We start from the raw sequence: 15,528 nt of genomic DNA on the forward strand, positions 1-15,528 counted from the left end.
CTTTCATCACATGTGAATTATATCTTTGAAAAGCGTTATCAGCTGTTAAAATTTGTGGCATATTGAAAGACAGAAAAAAAAGCTGTGATTAAGAATTGCTGGGCTTCCTAGGTGGCACAGTGGTTGAGAATCCGCCTGTCAATGCAGGGGACATGGGTTCGATCCCTGCTCCAGGAAGATCCCACATGCTGCAGAGCAACTAAGTCTGTGCGCCACAACTACTGAGCCTGCGCTTTAGAGCCCGTGAGTCACAACTATTGAGCCCATGTGCTGCAACTACTGAAGCCCACGAGCCTAGAGCCAATGCTCCGCAGCAAGAGAAGCCACGGCAATGAGGAGACCGTGCACCACAACGAAGAGCAGCCCCCCTCACCGCAACTTGAAAGGAAGCCCACGCACAGCAAAAAAAAGACCCAACACAGCCAATTAAATAAATAAATAAATAACAATTTACTTAAAAAAACTGCTAAAATTGATCTAAAGCTCATTTATAATTTCAATTAAGGTTTCTGAGTTTTACTGCAATTTGGCAGTTTTAAAAATACGAACCCGTCTGTATTTGTGTAATTTCTTTTCCATATGAATATTTGTATGCTTCATTCATGAATAAACTATTTTGCAAAATTTAGACCAGCAATTCTCACTTTTATATCTGTCTCATAATTAGATTAACTGGGAAGTTTCTATCCATATAGAAATATATATCCAAAAACGCTTCTGGAAATATATATCCAGAAACGATATATATTTCTGGATCTCAGTGTTGAGGATTTTAATTTAGCTCATCCGGTACTTCTAATGATCAGGGAGAATTTAGACTAAATTAACACTCATGTCTTTTTGTAAAGTGCTTTCCCCTAAGTTTATAATTAAAGAAACTGTTGAGTTGCCATTTCCCCGTTACCTATTAATTTTTTAGAAACAAAAACAAATGTGAAATTATACATTTCTAAAAGCTCTGAATATGATAAATGATTATTCATGTAAGCTTCAACATTTACCATCTAACTTATACTTGAATTTATTCCTAAAATCTGTTATCCACTTGCATATTAGAACCTTAAGCATAACTCCAATGTTACTGATGATTTACAGGTACTTGAACCTGCTCATTATGGGTTAAACTGTGTCTCTCAAAAGAAGATACATTGAAGTCCTTACCCCTAGTGCCTCAGAATGTGACCTTATACGGAAACAGAATCTTTGCAGATTTAACCAAGCTGAGATCATTAGTGTGAGCCCTGATCCAATAGGACCAGTGTCTGTATAAAAAGGGAAATCTTGACACAGACTCAGATATGCCCAGAGGGAAGTCAGTATGAAAAGACATAGGAAGAATGCCATGTGAAGACTGAGGATTGATGTGTGTATCAACAAGGCAAGGAATCCCAGAGATTGCTGGTCAACCACCCACACCAAGAAGAGGCAAGAAAGAAAACCTACAGATTTCAGTCCCACAGGTTAATTTCAGACTTCTGGCATCTAGGACTGTGAGAATATAAATTTCTGTTTTAAGCCACCCAGTTTTTGGTACTTTGTTACAGCAGCCCTAGCAAACTAATACACTAGTGGATACAACTGTTCACAGTATAATCTGCTACCAATGAATCTTTAAAATGTAGTTTGCTTTTGAAGGATAAGCTTAATTAGTCAAAGGCAAAATGAGGAAACCACCAGAAAATCTCTCCCCCAAGTGCCCTCTTTAGCAGTCTGTTGAAGCCTATGGATCTCTTCTCAAAATAATGTTTTCAAATTTATAAAACAAAAGCCATCGGATTATGAATAAACTCAATTATACTGAAATAGTTATCAGAATTAAAAAAAAATTTGTGATGCAGTCATATCATATATTTCATTAACAACACTAAATAAGATATAGTAGAAAATCTGAGGGGTGGATGGGATGAACTGGGAGACTGGGACTGACATATATACAACTCATGTATAAAACAGATAACCAATTAGAATCTACTGCATGGCACAGGGAACTCTACTCAACGCTCTGTGGTGACCTAAATAGGAAGGAAATCTAAAAAAGAGGGGATATACATTTATATATAACTGATTCACTATGCTGTAGATCAGAAATTAACACAATATTGTAAAGCAACTATACTCCAATAAAAATAAAGACAATATTTGTGTAAAAAAAAAAAGATATAGTAGAAAGTCTGTTAGTGATGGGAAAAGTGGTATTTTGAGATACCTACAGGATGTGAACAAATTTGTGAATTCTATTGTCTAAAGTCACAAGTACTGCTATGCTGTTGAAGTGTCTTTCTCACACTCATAATTTAAAGAAATGCTAAATTTCAGTTAGACATTACTGAGAATAGATATGTAATTTACTCCCAGCCATGTCTAAGGGCCTTCTGAATTCTATCTACGGACCATTTGGGAGTCGGTAGATCCCAGGTAAAGAACTCTTGGAGAGGAAAGGTTCTCCGACTTTATTTACAAAATTGCCTCTATGTCCCACTTTGATAACGTTGGGCTCTATCTGTGTGACAGCCACAGGGGTGCCACTCAACATCTCACTTCTGGTTTGTCTCCCTGAGCTTCAGAGGAAAGCCAGAGACCACATATTATAGACCTCCAGCAGCTAAGGTTCTGTATGTGATTTAGGTTCAACAACCAGCATTCACATGAGATTTGAAAGAAGGAGGTGAAGCAGAAGCTATGTGTCTACAGTTCTTGCTGGCAAGCACAGATGTGGATGGAGCTGGGTTTCTGCAGCTATCATACTCTGGCTCTAGTGTTCATCTACTAGAATTCTTACTAGATTCATGGTGCCAAGATGCAGCATCCTGGCACATTTCATTGGTATGCACCCTAGCAAACATGGCATGGTTCTGGAGCTGGCAGCAAAAGTAGCACCCCGATCACCGCCGTTTCCACATTACCTGGTGGCAGTGTTGCTTTCTGATCACAGGAGGGGCAGCAGTTCCCAAGTGCTTGGGTTCTGCTGGATGGCTTTGCAGTCATTACTGATAGCTCAAAATGGAGTGCTTCCACAGTCCTTGCCACATGCATGCAATCAACACAACGCCCTGAAATAAATCTCTTCCTGCTTTAACTAGCCAGAGTGAATTGTGTATCTGCAACTGAACTCTGACCCATACACACTACAATTTATATTCCCTTCTAGAAAGGATCTGCGTCCTGGAGAATTCCTAATGTCAGAATAGTTGTTTCCAATTATTCTTCACTAAAATCTACACTTCCAACTTCAAACACATCAGCGGCAAAATGCTGAACTGCCCACTGTTTTTTGACCAAAAATAAACATACTCAAATTTATATCATGTAAAGTATTACAGAAAATACAAAGAACTGTCTACAAATTGTGTTTATTCAGTTAGTTATAATCACTTTTTAAAGGAGCAGTAAACTACTGCCCAGTAAAGTAAAAACACTGAATTGCTAAAGTAAAAAATATGCCCAAGTTATGTACCAATTTCTCTGTAAACGTACTTGAACTGGCCTGCTTGCTATACCATTCAATGATAAAGGCAATTTCTCTTCCTACGTGGAAAGATTTAATATTTAACCCTCAAACTGAGCCAGGTGCTATGCTTGTTTGGTAATCTTCTTAGCCAGGAAGTACCACAATGAGGGAACTGGTTGCTCTGTTATTCTGGAGTCCAAAAAGGAAACCACAAAGTATCTCTGAAAAGCTTTATTAACAAAATAAACTTGAATTGAAAATTACCTCAATGACCTGGGCAAAATGAAATGGATAAAAAGCATGAAAATTAACTGGTGTGCCAGAGGTCTGCCGGTCCTAAATAGCATGCAAGTGAGAGTTCACCAAAATCCCTAGATTGCATTAGTCATGTTTCTTCCTGTGTGATATATATATATAACACAAAGGTAAAAAAATTTTTTTCTCTCCTTCATTGCAATTCTGGGATAGAGAGAAGGCAATCTTTTGGAAGTCTTTTCAAGGTTTTTTTTTTTTTTTTTTTTTTTTTTTGATATGGACCATTTTTAAAGTCTTTACTGAATTTGTTACAATATTGCTTCTGCTTTAATTTTGGCCCAGAAGCATGTGGGTATCTTAGCTCTCTGGCTCTCCACCAGGGATGGAAACTGCACCCCCTGCATTGGAAGGCCAAGTCTTAACCACTGCACCGCCAAGGAAGTCCCTGGAAATTAGAACTTTTAATATAGAGAATCTACTTGTATTTTTTATTTTAACCATTATTTAAGAAAACTGAGTACAATTTTGTACCTAATCTCTCTGAACGTACATTTGTTAAGTCTCTGGAAGGTGAATGCACAGCTATATCAGCAGGATAACTGTCACTTCACCAAAACTCATCTAGCAAATCCCTATAAATCAGATACATTTCTTAATTATGTACAAGTCCTTTAACAAGCAGAAAACAAATATATTTAAAAACCAACCTGAGCATAGAAGCCAAGCATAAGAAATGCAGATCTAGAGGCCATACAGTGTTTGCCAGTTTCTTTAATAACCTCTGAAACCCCCATTTGACTGTGGCGCTGCACTTCGATTTTCTGCACTCTTTTAAAATGAAAAAAAAATCTTTAAACTATCACATATGTTCATTACCTTTAACACTAGGCGATTGCTTTAAAACACCAACTTTGTGATCCTTACGTTCAAACTCTATATGGGTGATTTTATGAATCACGTGGATTAACAAAAAAAATTAAACTGTAAAATACATTCAAGAAACTATTTTCTGCAGTCTAAGAATACAGGTGTTTCCTCGGGTCACGGCCGCGCCCGGGTGGCGGGGGGCCGGGAAGGAGGCGCGGCCGCGGCCCCCACCGCCTCCATGTTGCCCTCGGAGGAGACTGGGGACAAAGTCCCCGACCAGCAGGAAAGGGGTCCCCGCTCCAGGGCTCCCTTCTCCCGCAGATCGCGGATACAGAAAGGCGCTGGGGCTTGTGTGCGGCGGCCAGAACAGCGGAACTTCAGCCAGCTTCCCACGCCCGCTCAGCCCGAGCGGAGCCGCAAGGTCCGCGCTCGCCGCCGCCTGCCCGGCCCTTTCCCACCTCCGGGCACAAAGGGAGCGCCGGGCGGGCCGGCCCTTCCCCGGCGGAAGCGGGCAGGTCTGGGCGCGGGCCCGGCGCCCGCCGCTGCCCCGGCCCCCCCACCCTGCCCCCGGGGTTCCGCGCCCCGGTCCCCGCACTCACCAGGAGAAGCAGCAGCGCGCCCTCCACGCCCCGCGCCATCGCGCCTCCGCCTCCGCCGCGGGCCGCCCGCACCGCTCGGCGCCGCCGGCTCCCCGCCGCCCCGCGAGCGCGCGCCCGCTCCTCCCCGGCGCCCCCGCCCCGAGGGTCCCCTCCCTCGCGGGGCCGCGCGGCCCTGCCCAGAGGCGCGGCTCCAGGTGTGGCCTCCGCGAGAAAATGGAGCCCGGAGCCCGGCCGAGCTGCTCGCGCAGGTGGGACGTGCGCGGAGGAGGGAGGCGCACGGTGGCCTCCGGCCCGCCGCACACGCACCTGGAGCCGTGACGTCCCCGGCTTGGGGACTTTGAGTGACAGGCCCCGCCCCGCCGCCCTCCCCTCCCCGGCCCCCTCTCCGCCGGAGGGTGGCCTGGCTCTGCAGCCGGGACCCGCGGCGGCCAGCGAGCCGGCCCGGCCGCCCGAGGCCGCCGGAAGGTCCGGCGCTCCGTGCCTGTGCGCGAGGCCCGGATGGCGCGGAGGAGAAGGGCGAGTGGCGCGCGGCCCCGCGTCCTCACCGCGGCCGCGGGAGCGAAGGTTCTGGAGCGGGATTTCAGGTGGTTGTCTCCGCCACAACTTCTCACCTCTTCCCCTGGCCTCTTCGTGCTTCCCACAGGTTTGCCGCTTGTCTGGCTCAGGGAGCAGCAGTTTTTAGAAGAATCACACAGGATCCAGACGACAGTTTGGGGGCGACCTGTTAACTAGCCTCGACTAAGAGAAGACTCTCGAGGTTTTAAGGGAAGAATGTACTTTTCGATATGATTTACAAAATCCCCCACACAAAGCATTGCTAGCGATCAGAATCGGTGCCTCCGTTTCCAGAGTATGTCAAATGAGGTTAATGACACCCAACAATTAGGGCTGCTGTGAAGATTAAATCGGAAAATCTGTATGATGCGTTCCGTAGTGTCTGACATATCCGGGTTCAACAAATGGTGGTGTAGTTATCATTGCAAGTGTAAATATTAAGCGGAATTCTTCTTGAAAAACAGAAACACTAGAGTCAGCACCAGATTAGGAACCTTCTAAGAAAAACTATCGACAAGGAAGTGTTGGAAGAGCCTGTCAGATTGTAAAGGGTTGGTTTGCTACTGGAAAGAATGGTTTGGCATCAAAGTTGGCCAACATAGCGTTCTCTTGTGGTTAAAAGCGCCTTCCTCTCCCTCCCACAGTATCTCCTACCCTTCTTTCCCCAGTCCTAATCTTGTCACTTTTCCAGACCCAGTGCAATGGCCTTCTCTGCCTTAGTGGCTTTCTTCCTCAGCTGCCAAGGACCACTCCCTCTGTGGGCTGAGAACCACACTTTCCTCTGTTTGTTTAGGGATTAACTGCTGAGTGACTTTTCTTACAGTGTTATTTAAGCATCAGTGGCTAAAGTGAGGACTGAGTATCTAGGAGGAGTGTCTACCTAGTTTCCCACTCTGTTTCCAGTGCCTAGAACAGTGCTGAGTACCATGACAGACTCTCAATAAACATTGGTTGCATAGTTGAGTCAGGAGGGAAGAATGTCTTGTAGTTTCCACTTCTTTCTCTTGAGTTAGAGGTGGATGGTAGCACACCTTGGTGATAATTCTCATTCCCCATCACTACTGGGAAAACTACTAATTAAACAAGGCAGGCTTTACCAAAGTACTCACAAACTATCCCTGGAAACTGTAAGTCCTGCCTAAAATTAGTGCTCTTGCAACTGTCCTATAGGCAAGTATTTATGCCTCATTATCTAAAGTTTGATCTCTGTTTAGTAATAAAGATAACTGTAGCTTCCAGAATGAGAAAAGCTAATGCAAATTTTACTTCTGTTGGATTATTTACCTCCCCTGGAGGCTGTCAAAGACTGTTTCAGGATAGTATTCCTCTATAAGACATTTATTGCAAGGCTTTATGAGAAGATGTCACTACGTGTAACAGTCCAGTGCCATAATATGTCATTCTTGAGTTAGTTCTTCTTTAAAAATTCTGAAACTTATGACAGTCAGTTGAAGGGACTTGTTGGGAGTCAGATCATACACAGCTGGGTCTCTGGCTCTTTACTTTCTGCTGTCATGAGAGTCAATCTATTCCATAAATCTCTTTGCATAAGAACAAATGCCATTACCAGTGAAGTGCTGATTGCTTTAAAATAAATTGAAGTGTTAACAAGATGTGAAAGGTTTAACTTGCAGGTTTTTTCCCTCTAAATTAGTTGAACATTATGGTAAATGTATTTTCTTAAGATACGTACTGTACTTCATGCAAATAATGTTTTAACATCTAGATGTATTCAAAATATCTATCTGCGTTGTTTCCCAGCGTACTTTGTTTCACAGGTACACACAGGTGATTAGCTTATTAGAGTCATCTTTTAGTATTATTTAAAATGAAAATATAAAAAAAAAGTTTTATAAAGACCAACAAAAATTAACATGTCCCTTTTCTACTATCACCTCCTTTTTACTCCCTAGCCATGCCAGCATTAAACATCACTTTATAAATTGTCATGGTATAAATGGCTAATGATTTGATAGTTGGCTGACCATTTAATTCCATTGAAAATCCCCATGGGTATATGTACTAGAATTAATGTTGAAGAGGTGAGAGCTAAATCTGGTTTTTATCTTATGAAATGCCTTAGAAGCAAAGAACAGAAATCTGTGGCTGTTACAACACAAAAAGTGGTTATTATGGTCAGGAGGCTTACTCATAGAATGTGGATTAATGAAGGATATGTGGAACAGGGAATGTGGCTAATATTTTATAATAAATATAAATGAAACATAAACTTTAAAAATTGTGAATCACTATATGGTACACCTGTAACTTGTATAATATTGAACATCACTATGTTTCAATTAAAAAAAAGAAAAAAGGGTATGTGGCTACAGGAAAAATTGTGACATACATCTAGGTAAAGTGAGAAGAACAAAAAAAGGAGGAGTTTGTTTTCTGGTTTAGTTCCACTCATTTGTTCCTTCATTTATTCACCATTTAGTCTGTCTCTGTTCACCAAACATTTAATTTGCATTTATTGGCAATACAAAGATAAATAACCCAAGAAACAAAAATAGATGCTTATGAAATAGTTTAGCTATAACTAACTTATGAACTGTTATAAATGCAGTGGTAGAACTATTTGCACGGTATAAAGCAAACATAGGGAAGAGAGTACCTAACTCACACTTTGGACCATGAGGTTGGGGTGGAGTGGTGTGGTGAGCTGATTTTTAAAGGCTGAATAATTGTGAAGGAGACATTGAAGCTGTCGGGGCAGAGTCACTCAAAGCATAAAGGCTATTGGTGAAGAGTCAGGGGTTTCAGATTTATCTGTGAAAAAAGCATGTTTTTTCATCATATTGACACAAACAGGAAAGTCAGAAGTAAAGGCTTTCCTGTGTGCGTGAAAATTTAATTTGAGTTATTAGAGCAATACTCAATGAGAAAAGTCTAGCAAGTAGTTTGAAATGAGAACATAATTGCAGGTGAATTTAGGAGGCAGAAACACTCACCTAATTTTCTTTCTTTTTGGCTGTTCTTTCTCAATACAGTTCTTATTCTCTGCCTACCTGTTCAATGCTTATGCCTTTTCTTTCCTTTCCATCTTTTCCTCTTACTTGGTACCCAGCACGACTCAGTTGCCACTCGCATTGTGCAAATCTATCACAGCTTCTCTCCTGAGCTTCAAACATGGGACATTACCATTTGGTTATTTCACGGGGACCTCAAGCTACCAGAATAACTTTGTAGGGATCTCAAACTCAGCATACTGACAAGAAAGATTTCCCCATCCCTCTACACCTCTCCAGCTCAAGCTTGCTGCTTCCTCATATGCCTTGTCAACTTGGCCACCAAAGCCAGGAACCTGAGAGTTGTCCTCAATTCTCCTTTTTCCATTCTCTCCATATCCAATCACTATTCTTAATCTTCCTTTCATTGTCTGTGGCTGTGTTCAAAATGATTTATACAACCTGTGCAGCAGCAGTCACATTGTGGTTTATGGTTCATTCATGTCTGCTACTGCAATTATTTTTCTTTCTCAACACTGTTACTTCTTTAAGAGCAGAGGCCATATCCTATTCATAGTGGGCCCAATCCCCTTGTGTCCAGCACTTGTTAGATGATCAATAAAGATTTGCTGAACCAAGCCCACGTGGAAGGAACTAATTAAAAGTGAGAAAGGAGTGTTAGAGGGAAAGTGTTTGAAATATCCACTCTGGATGGATTAATAGTGGATCTGGTCAGAAAATGTTGGTCTGGGATTTTGTGTGTGTGTGTGTGTGTGTGTGTGTGTGTGTGAGAGAGATGCACGTGCATACATGCATGCACACACACATGTATCTGTGTTGGTGGGTGTTTGTGTGTTTCCCCCATCGATACTGCAGCAGGTGAGGAATAGCGGATGGTGGGTGTGAGTCAGTTTCAGAGTGGCCTGGCTGGTAGTTAAGAGGTGTAAGTGTCTGGGATATAGTACCTCCGGAGTTGAGTGTGGCAGGAGGAGCATGGATAGGGCAAAGCTGGAGGAGTTCAGGGGCAGGTTGAGAAGAGAGTGTGTCATACTGGGGGTGGAGAAGCGGGAGAGGATCGTTCTTCCCCTTTGTCCTGGAGAAGGAGTCATGATCCTTTTCTACAGAGGCCAAGGCAAGAGTGACATCACAGACACTAGGTATCAGGATGTTGAAATTTTCATGGACAGTCCAGTTAGCTGGACCAAGAGCTGCCTTTGCCTTAGGCAGTAAGAGAGGGCACTGGCTGACTTGGGGGTAAGGGATGGCCTCTAATAACAGGGTGGGAAAATCTTTGCTGCCTTTCTGAGCTAGAACTTACAGAGTAATAATCAAAGCCCAGCAGACTGCAAGCCCCATGGTCTAGCACAGAGAAGCCGGTACATCCTTAGTGAGCAGCCACAGCCAACACCCTGCCCGAGAGAGAGCCACATGCGGTGAGTCACAGGCTCTGGCTGAGCTGTTCCTCAGAGGCTCCTCCTTGCATATAAGTAGATGAGGACTGACTCCTTAGATACAAAGTCCCGCACCAAAATGACTTAAGGAAATTTTCAAGAGTGTTCTCCGATCAGAGAATTAGAGGAAGATACTACAGTTGCAAAATGAGATTTGGCTCAGCAGAGAAAACAAAATTGTCTATCCTTGGGTCTAAGGAGAGTGCTGAACCAACATCATAAGAGATTTTTTTCACAATACATCATACACTAGTTTTACAAGGCGATGATACTGTAACAGTGCTGAATTGAGGTGTGTACAAAGCAGCGATTGTCTAGAGAACCTCAACAAGGGCTCGATGGCCCATCACAGGGCCTCTCCCTCCTGCTGACTAAGGTCTGAAATCCTTTAGCGGAAGCCTCCCTTGGCTGATACATGCTTATTCCCGGGAGGGTGGCGTGCTAATCTCTTATCAGTTATTTACATGGTAACAAGACACCACAGATACACCGGGCAAGCTCCGCCTCAGAGCCCTTGTACTCTCTGTTCCCTTTCCTGAGACGGTTCTGCTCCAGACACGTGCAAGGTTTACTCCCTCACTCTTCACTTTTTCCCCCTCAAATATTACCTTACCAGTGAGATCTTCTCTGACCACCCATATAAAAATTATAATTACTCTTATCCCCAGGTTCCTTCTTCATTTTTCTTCTTGGCACGTCACAATTTAAAAGACTGTGCAGTTACTTATTTATTATCTGTCACCATTCATTAGAATGTAAACTTCATGGGGGCTGGGGTTTTCTCTGTGAACTGCTATGTATTCAGCACCTAAACAGTGAGTGATCCATTGTAGGTCTTCAGTATATGCCAGTTGAATGTATGAATGAAGGAATAGTGAATACATTTTCAAGGCTGTTTTGGAGGCTAGATCGTGTGTGTGTGTGTGTGTGTGTGTGTGTGTGTGTGTGTGTGTGTGTGTGTAAAATGAGGGTAAAGGGGAAAAGAGAAGAGACCATTATATTCCTGGAATGATGTGAGTAAATGTCATTTGCTCTCCAAAGCCATTGCATCGAGGTGGGGGTGTGCTGGGAGGGCTTCATCACTGTGGACCACCTCCCCCTGCCTCGCAATTTTATCACAGACGGGCCTGCTAAGGCTTCCCAAGCAGTGCAAAGTTTGAGGAGTTCAGAAGCCAGTGGAGAACATTTCTGTGTTCTTCCTCTTCTTCACGACTCCCTTCCTTACAGAAACCATGAACAAACTGGAAAATCCCTTTTCCCTCTGGAGAGGAACAAAGTTAGCATTCATGACAAGAGTGTGGCCCTTGGGAATGTTGATTTTATCTCTCCACCTACGTTTTCTGAAAAAAATTCAGAATAAATCTCTAGCTTTGATTTCACCCTAGGGTTTGTTTATAGGCATTCTTGGAAAGATAATGAAAGTAGCAGTGGCTGGGGAAGAGAGGAGGAGAGTTTGGTTGCTAATAGCTGCCCTGGACTGGCGTCCATTGCCTGTGTGACAGGACTTGTAGGGCTTACAGGCAGCACAAGAGGGTTTATTGAGTCAGACAGAAACAGAAACCGTCACGCTCACCCAGATGTAACTAATGAGCCTAGGAAGACCCACCAAAAAAACCCCTCATAAGATAGAAAAAAGTACTGGTTTCTCGGACGTTACTTCATTCATTTACACGTAGACAAGTGATATTCTTGCATATTAAGAAAGAGTGAAATAGAATCGATGCAATGGCTTTGGAGAGCAAAGGTGGAAGTAAAATACTGGCTTTAAAGGTCTTTTCAAAATGATCTGATTGATGATTATAAATACTGTAGTAGAGAGAAACAGAATTTCAAACATAAGTAGCAATTTCCATGTTAAAGAACAAACAAGGATACAAAGAAATTAACTGATTTTAATTTGCCTTCAAAACTAACCCTGGTGGTGGTTTTTAAAAAACATTTGTACCATGCAAGTCGATGCAGTAACTTGTTAATGATCCAGTTCTGAAATTTGTGATTGATTTACTTGTTAAAATGATTAGAGCACATTTAAAGTTATTCAGGAATGATGTTACTTACTTGCATTTTTGACATTCCCCCTTGGGTGGAGAAAGAGGGTTGATTCCAGCGGGAGAGGCAAACTGAGCCTGAGGGTCGACTTGTCCATGGGAGAGCTTGAGGTTGCAAATGTCACTTGTCACACACGTTACACAGAAGAAATATTGGGAACACTACTCTGCTGAGCAAAAGTTATGATATTGTTATTCTTGAATCCCAAATTTGATATGACAAATGCAAATTATTTCTATGTGGTAACTTTACTTTTATAGCATGAGTAATTGAAAATCTTTTAATATGATAAATAATAATTTAATTAACTCTGTTACATCTGTACATACCCAGGAAATTGGAGAGCTGAAGCAGTCTTTCAGGTATCAGAAGAAAATCAGAATGTCCCTGGTGTCTGAGTATTTCAGGAAAGTGTTCTTAAACCTGTTTTGTTTGAACTTTGCATTTTTTTAAAATAAATTTTATTTTATTTTTTGTGTGCGTTGGGTCTTCATTGCTCTGCAGGCTTTCTCCACTTGTGGCGAGTGGGGGCTACTCTTCGTTGTGGTGCGCAGGCTTCTCATTGCGGTGGCTTCTCATCACAGAGCACAGGCTCTAGATGAGTGGGCTTCTGTAATTGTGGTACTTGGGCTCAGTAGTTGTGGCTTGCGAGCTCTAGAGCACAGGCTCAGTAGTTGTGGCGCATGGGCTTAGTTGTTCCTTGGCATGTGGGATCTTCCCAGACCAGGAATCAAACCCGTGTCCCCTGCATTGGCAGGTTGATTCTTAACCACTGCACTACCAGGGAAGTCCCTGCTTTTTTTTTTTTTTGCAGCAGACCTAGTTTGAGTTTCATCACCTCCTCTGGTTACCAGAGATTTTATTAGACAGAAATGTGTTCAAACGTTATCAAACCAGTTAAGTAAAACTTTGATATAAAAAAGGCAATGGGAAAAAAATTTAGTTTTAACCATCACAATAACCCTTACCAGCTTGTCTGAGGACATTTGTGGTTAAAGATCTTTTTTGAAATCATAATGTTTATTATGGACATTACTATATGCCTTGAAAGCAGACCTCTTGTTTTACAAGGGAATTGCCTGCTAATTTGCTATAACATATTTTTTTAGGTGGACCTCTCTTCTACTGAAACAATGTCTGAATGATTCATACCTTTGGAGAGAGTCACACCCATTTCATGCTGAATCAACTACAATAAAGGTAAGTCAGCCAACAAAGAATTCTTGTGACTAACCTGTGGGTATGAAAGAAGAGAGTGTATCCTCGTACTTCTTGCTTAACTTTAGAACACTCATCTGAAGTAATCAGTAAATTTATGACAACTCGACAAGTTAAGAAGAGCAGTATTACAGGGAAAACTTAGAGTTGGATAAAGTAAAATCCTTGTGAAAGCTCACGTGGAAGAATTGTTTTATAGTTCGTAAAAGGGCCATCATGAGTTTCTATTGTTCAGACCTTGGAATTTTCAGAAATTGGAATCTCAAGTCCACAGAGTATGGTTTATTGTCCATTATACCTTGGATTTTCACTTGAGAAGTATGAATAAGCTGTCTAAAACCAAAATAATTTAAAAAATATCAGAGGAAGGTTTTTATTCTAGGCCTTGGGAATAAAAAGATGGTGGAATTTCTATGAAACATTTTATTTACTTTTATTTCTTAGAGATTAGATGCATTAAGTCAGTTGGTCAGAATGTGAAACCTGAATCTCAGGTGTGCTCTGTGGTCCTGTATGAACTGATAGATGCCACATATGTAATTTGGCAGGAAAGTGTCTGTGCATAAAACACTCCACCTCCTGACCTATGACCTGATGATAATGAAAGTTTGCTTTGTTTTCTGAGTCAGCAGATATTTAAGTATTAAAGATGTATACTCCAAGGAGGAGAACAAAGCATTTTCTGTGATTTATACTTTACTGTGAATTAATTTATCAAACAGTTTAAAAACTTATCAATTAGCTATGGTCAGATTTTTAAGGGAAGGAGGAAGTAGTGATTATGAAAATATTAAGCATATCATATTCTAGAAATAAGGTAATAAAATATGCAAAAGTAAAGACAATTTAACTTCCTTCTATTTTATGTTGGGTCAACCACCTTTTGTAAATAAAACTTCTTTTTCCTCGCACCATAAATCATGTAGAAACTGGATATAAAGTGTGGTCATTTTCTTTGTATAGTAATTACTATTCTACCAGCATTCCCTAACATATGCATCCAACTGGAGGTTGGGTTAATAACATCATTCCTTTCATGCTAATTTTCAAGTAACTATTTTTCTCCCCCAAAGCTACCTGGCTGCCCTATTCTACTTGGTGAAAATGATATAGTTAGAACTCTTAGGGAAAAAAAGCCTCACATTCTGTCCTTTTCCAAGGAAGCTCAACTGAGGAACTGCAATCACCTGGCGATTCTCATCAGTTTGGCTACAAGATCACAATTTGATATGAATGAATTCATCTCTATTTGCTTGTGTATTCAGAGGAATTTCCAGTGCAGAATAGAGTAGACAGGACAAGCTCTGTGGTTAAGGCAAGATTAGTGAAAAAGAAATATTACAGTGGCAGTTTGGAGTCACAAGAAGAGAATTGGCCTAGTTAATTCCTAACTCTATGTTTAATTGACAAGTTACTTTTCAGCCTGTTTGAGCATCTGGAAAACGGGACTTTGGATCAGATAATATAGATGTTTTGAGTTTGTATGGTTTCAGTAGTTTTGTATGTTACCACTCATAACTTTTTGAGTTGAGTTCATTTTGAAGATTGAAAAAAAAATAATTATTTTGTTTCAAATCTTCATGAGTGCTTACTATGTCCTAAGTGCATTCTTGTAATTTCTTTACAGAAACCTCATAAGGTAGGGACTGTTATTATCTCTATAACAATAGTCCAGAGAGGTGCAAAGAGGTGAAGTAACTTGCCAAAGACACACAACTCATTAAGTGGTGAAGTTAGGATTTGAATGCAAGCAGTTTATTTCCAAAGCCTGAACTCATAACCATTAACATAAAACACACAGTTGAAAAACAAAACAAAACAAAATTTCAAGTTTATCTTTTGTTAGTCATTAAAATATAATATATAGTTATCTTTAATTGACTAATAGCTGGAATGAAATTTAAAAATTTTCTCTTAGGTCGTCCAGTAGTAAGTTTTGATTTTCTGCCAACTAGCAGGTTTTCTTTGCCTGATAACTCATAGTTTCCTATCAACATATTCAACATCTCCTGACTTGTTCTTTCAGTGGAAACATCCTTCCCTAGCCAGAGTTGGCAAAAGTGGCAATAGCATGCACTGGCTTGTTCTGGAGGCCCTGGGAGAGTCTTTGTTGCATAGAGTAGAAGGTCTTCTAT

The 15,528-nt window shown here is 41.4% G+C and overlaps 1 protein-coding gene across 6 annotated transcripts in view; it reads right to left on the bottom strand.

The window, feature by feature from the left end:
- The window catches only part of DSG2 (desmoglein 2), a 58,269-nt gene that overhangs the window by 39,018 nt on the left and 3,723 nt on the right, over nt 1–15,528 (bottom strand). The window contains exons 1-2 of one of the 6 annotated variants that reach the window (XM_057698274.1): nt 12,505–13,793; nt 12,185–12,341 (exon numbers count right to left, since the gene is read on the bottom strand). In XM_057698274.1, the coding sequence (XP_057554257.1) occupies nt 12,185–12,199 (15 nt within the window). In that variant the 5' untranslated portion in view covers nt 12,200–12,341; nt 12,505–13,793. Of the gene's footprint in view, nt 1–4,410; nt 4,532–5,169; nt 5,291–12,184; nt 12,345–12,504; nt 13,794–15,528 lie in introns of those variants that run through there. The other 5 variants (XM_057698272.1, XM_057698271.1, XM_057698273.1 and 2 more) reach the window with 5 other exon arrangements.

This window comes from Hippopotamus amphibius, chromosome 11, assembly GCF_030028045.1.
Source record: "Hippopotamus amphibius kiboko isolate mHipAmp2 chromosome 11, mHipAmp2.hap2, whole genome shotgun sequence".
Lineage (NCBI taxonomy): Eukaryota > Metazoa > Chordata > Mammalia > Artiodactyla > Hippopotamidae > Hippopotamus > Hippopotamus amphibius.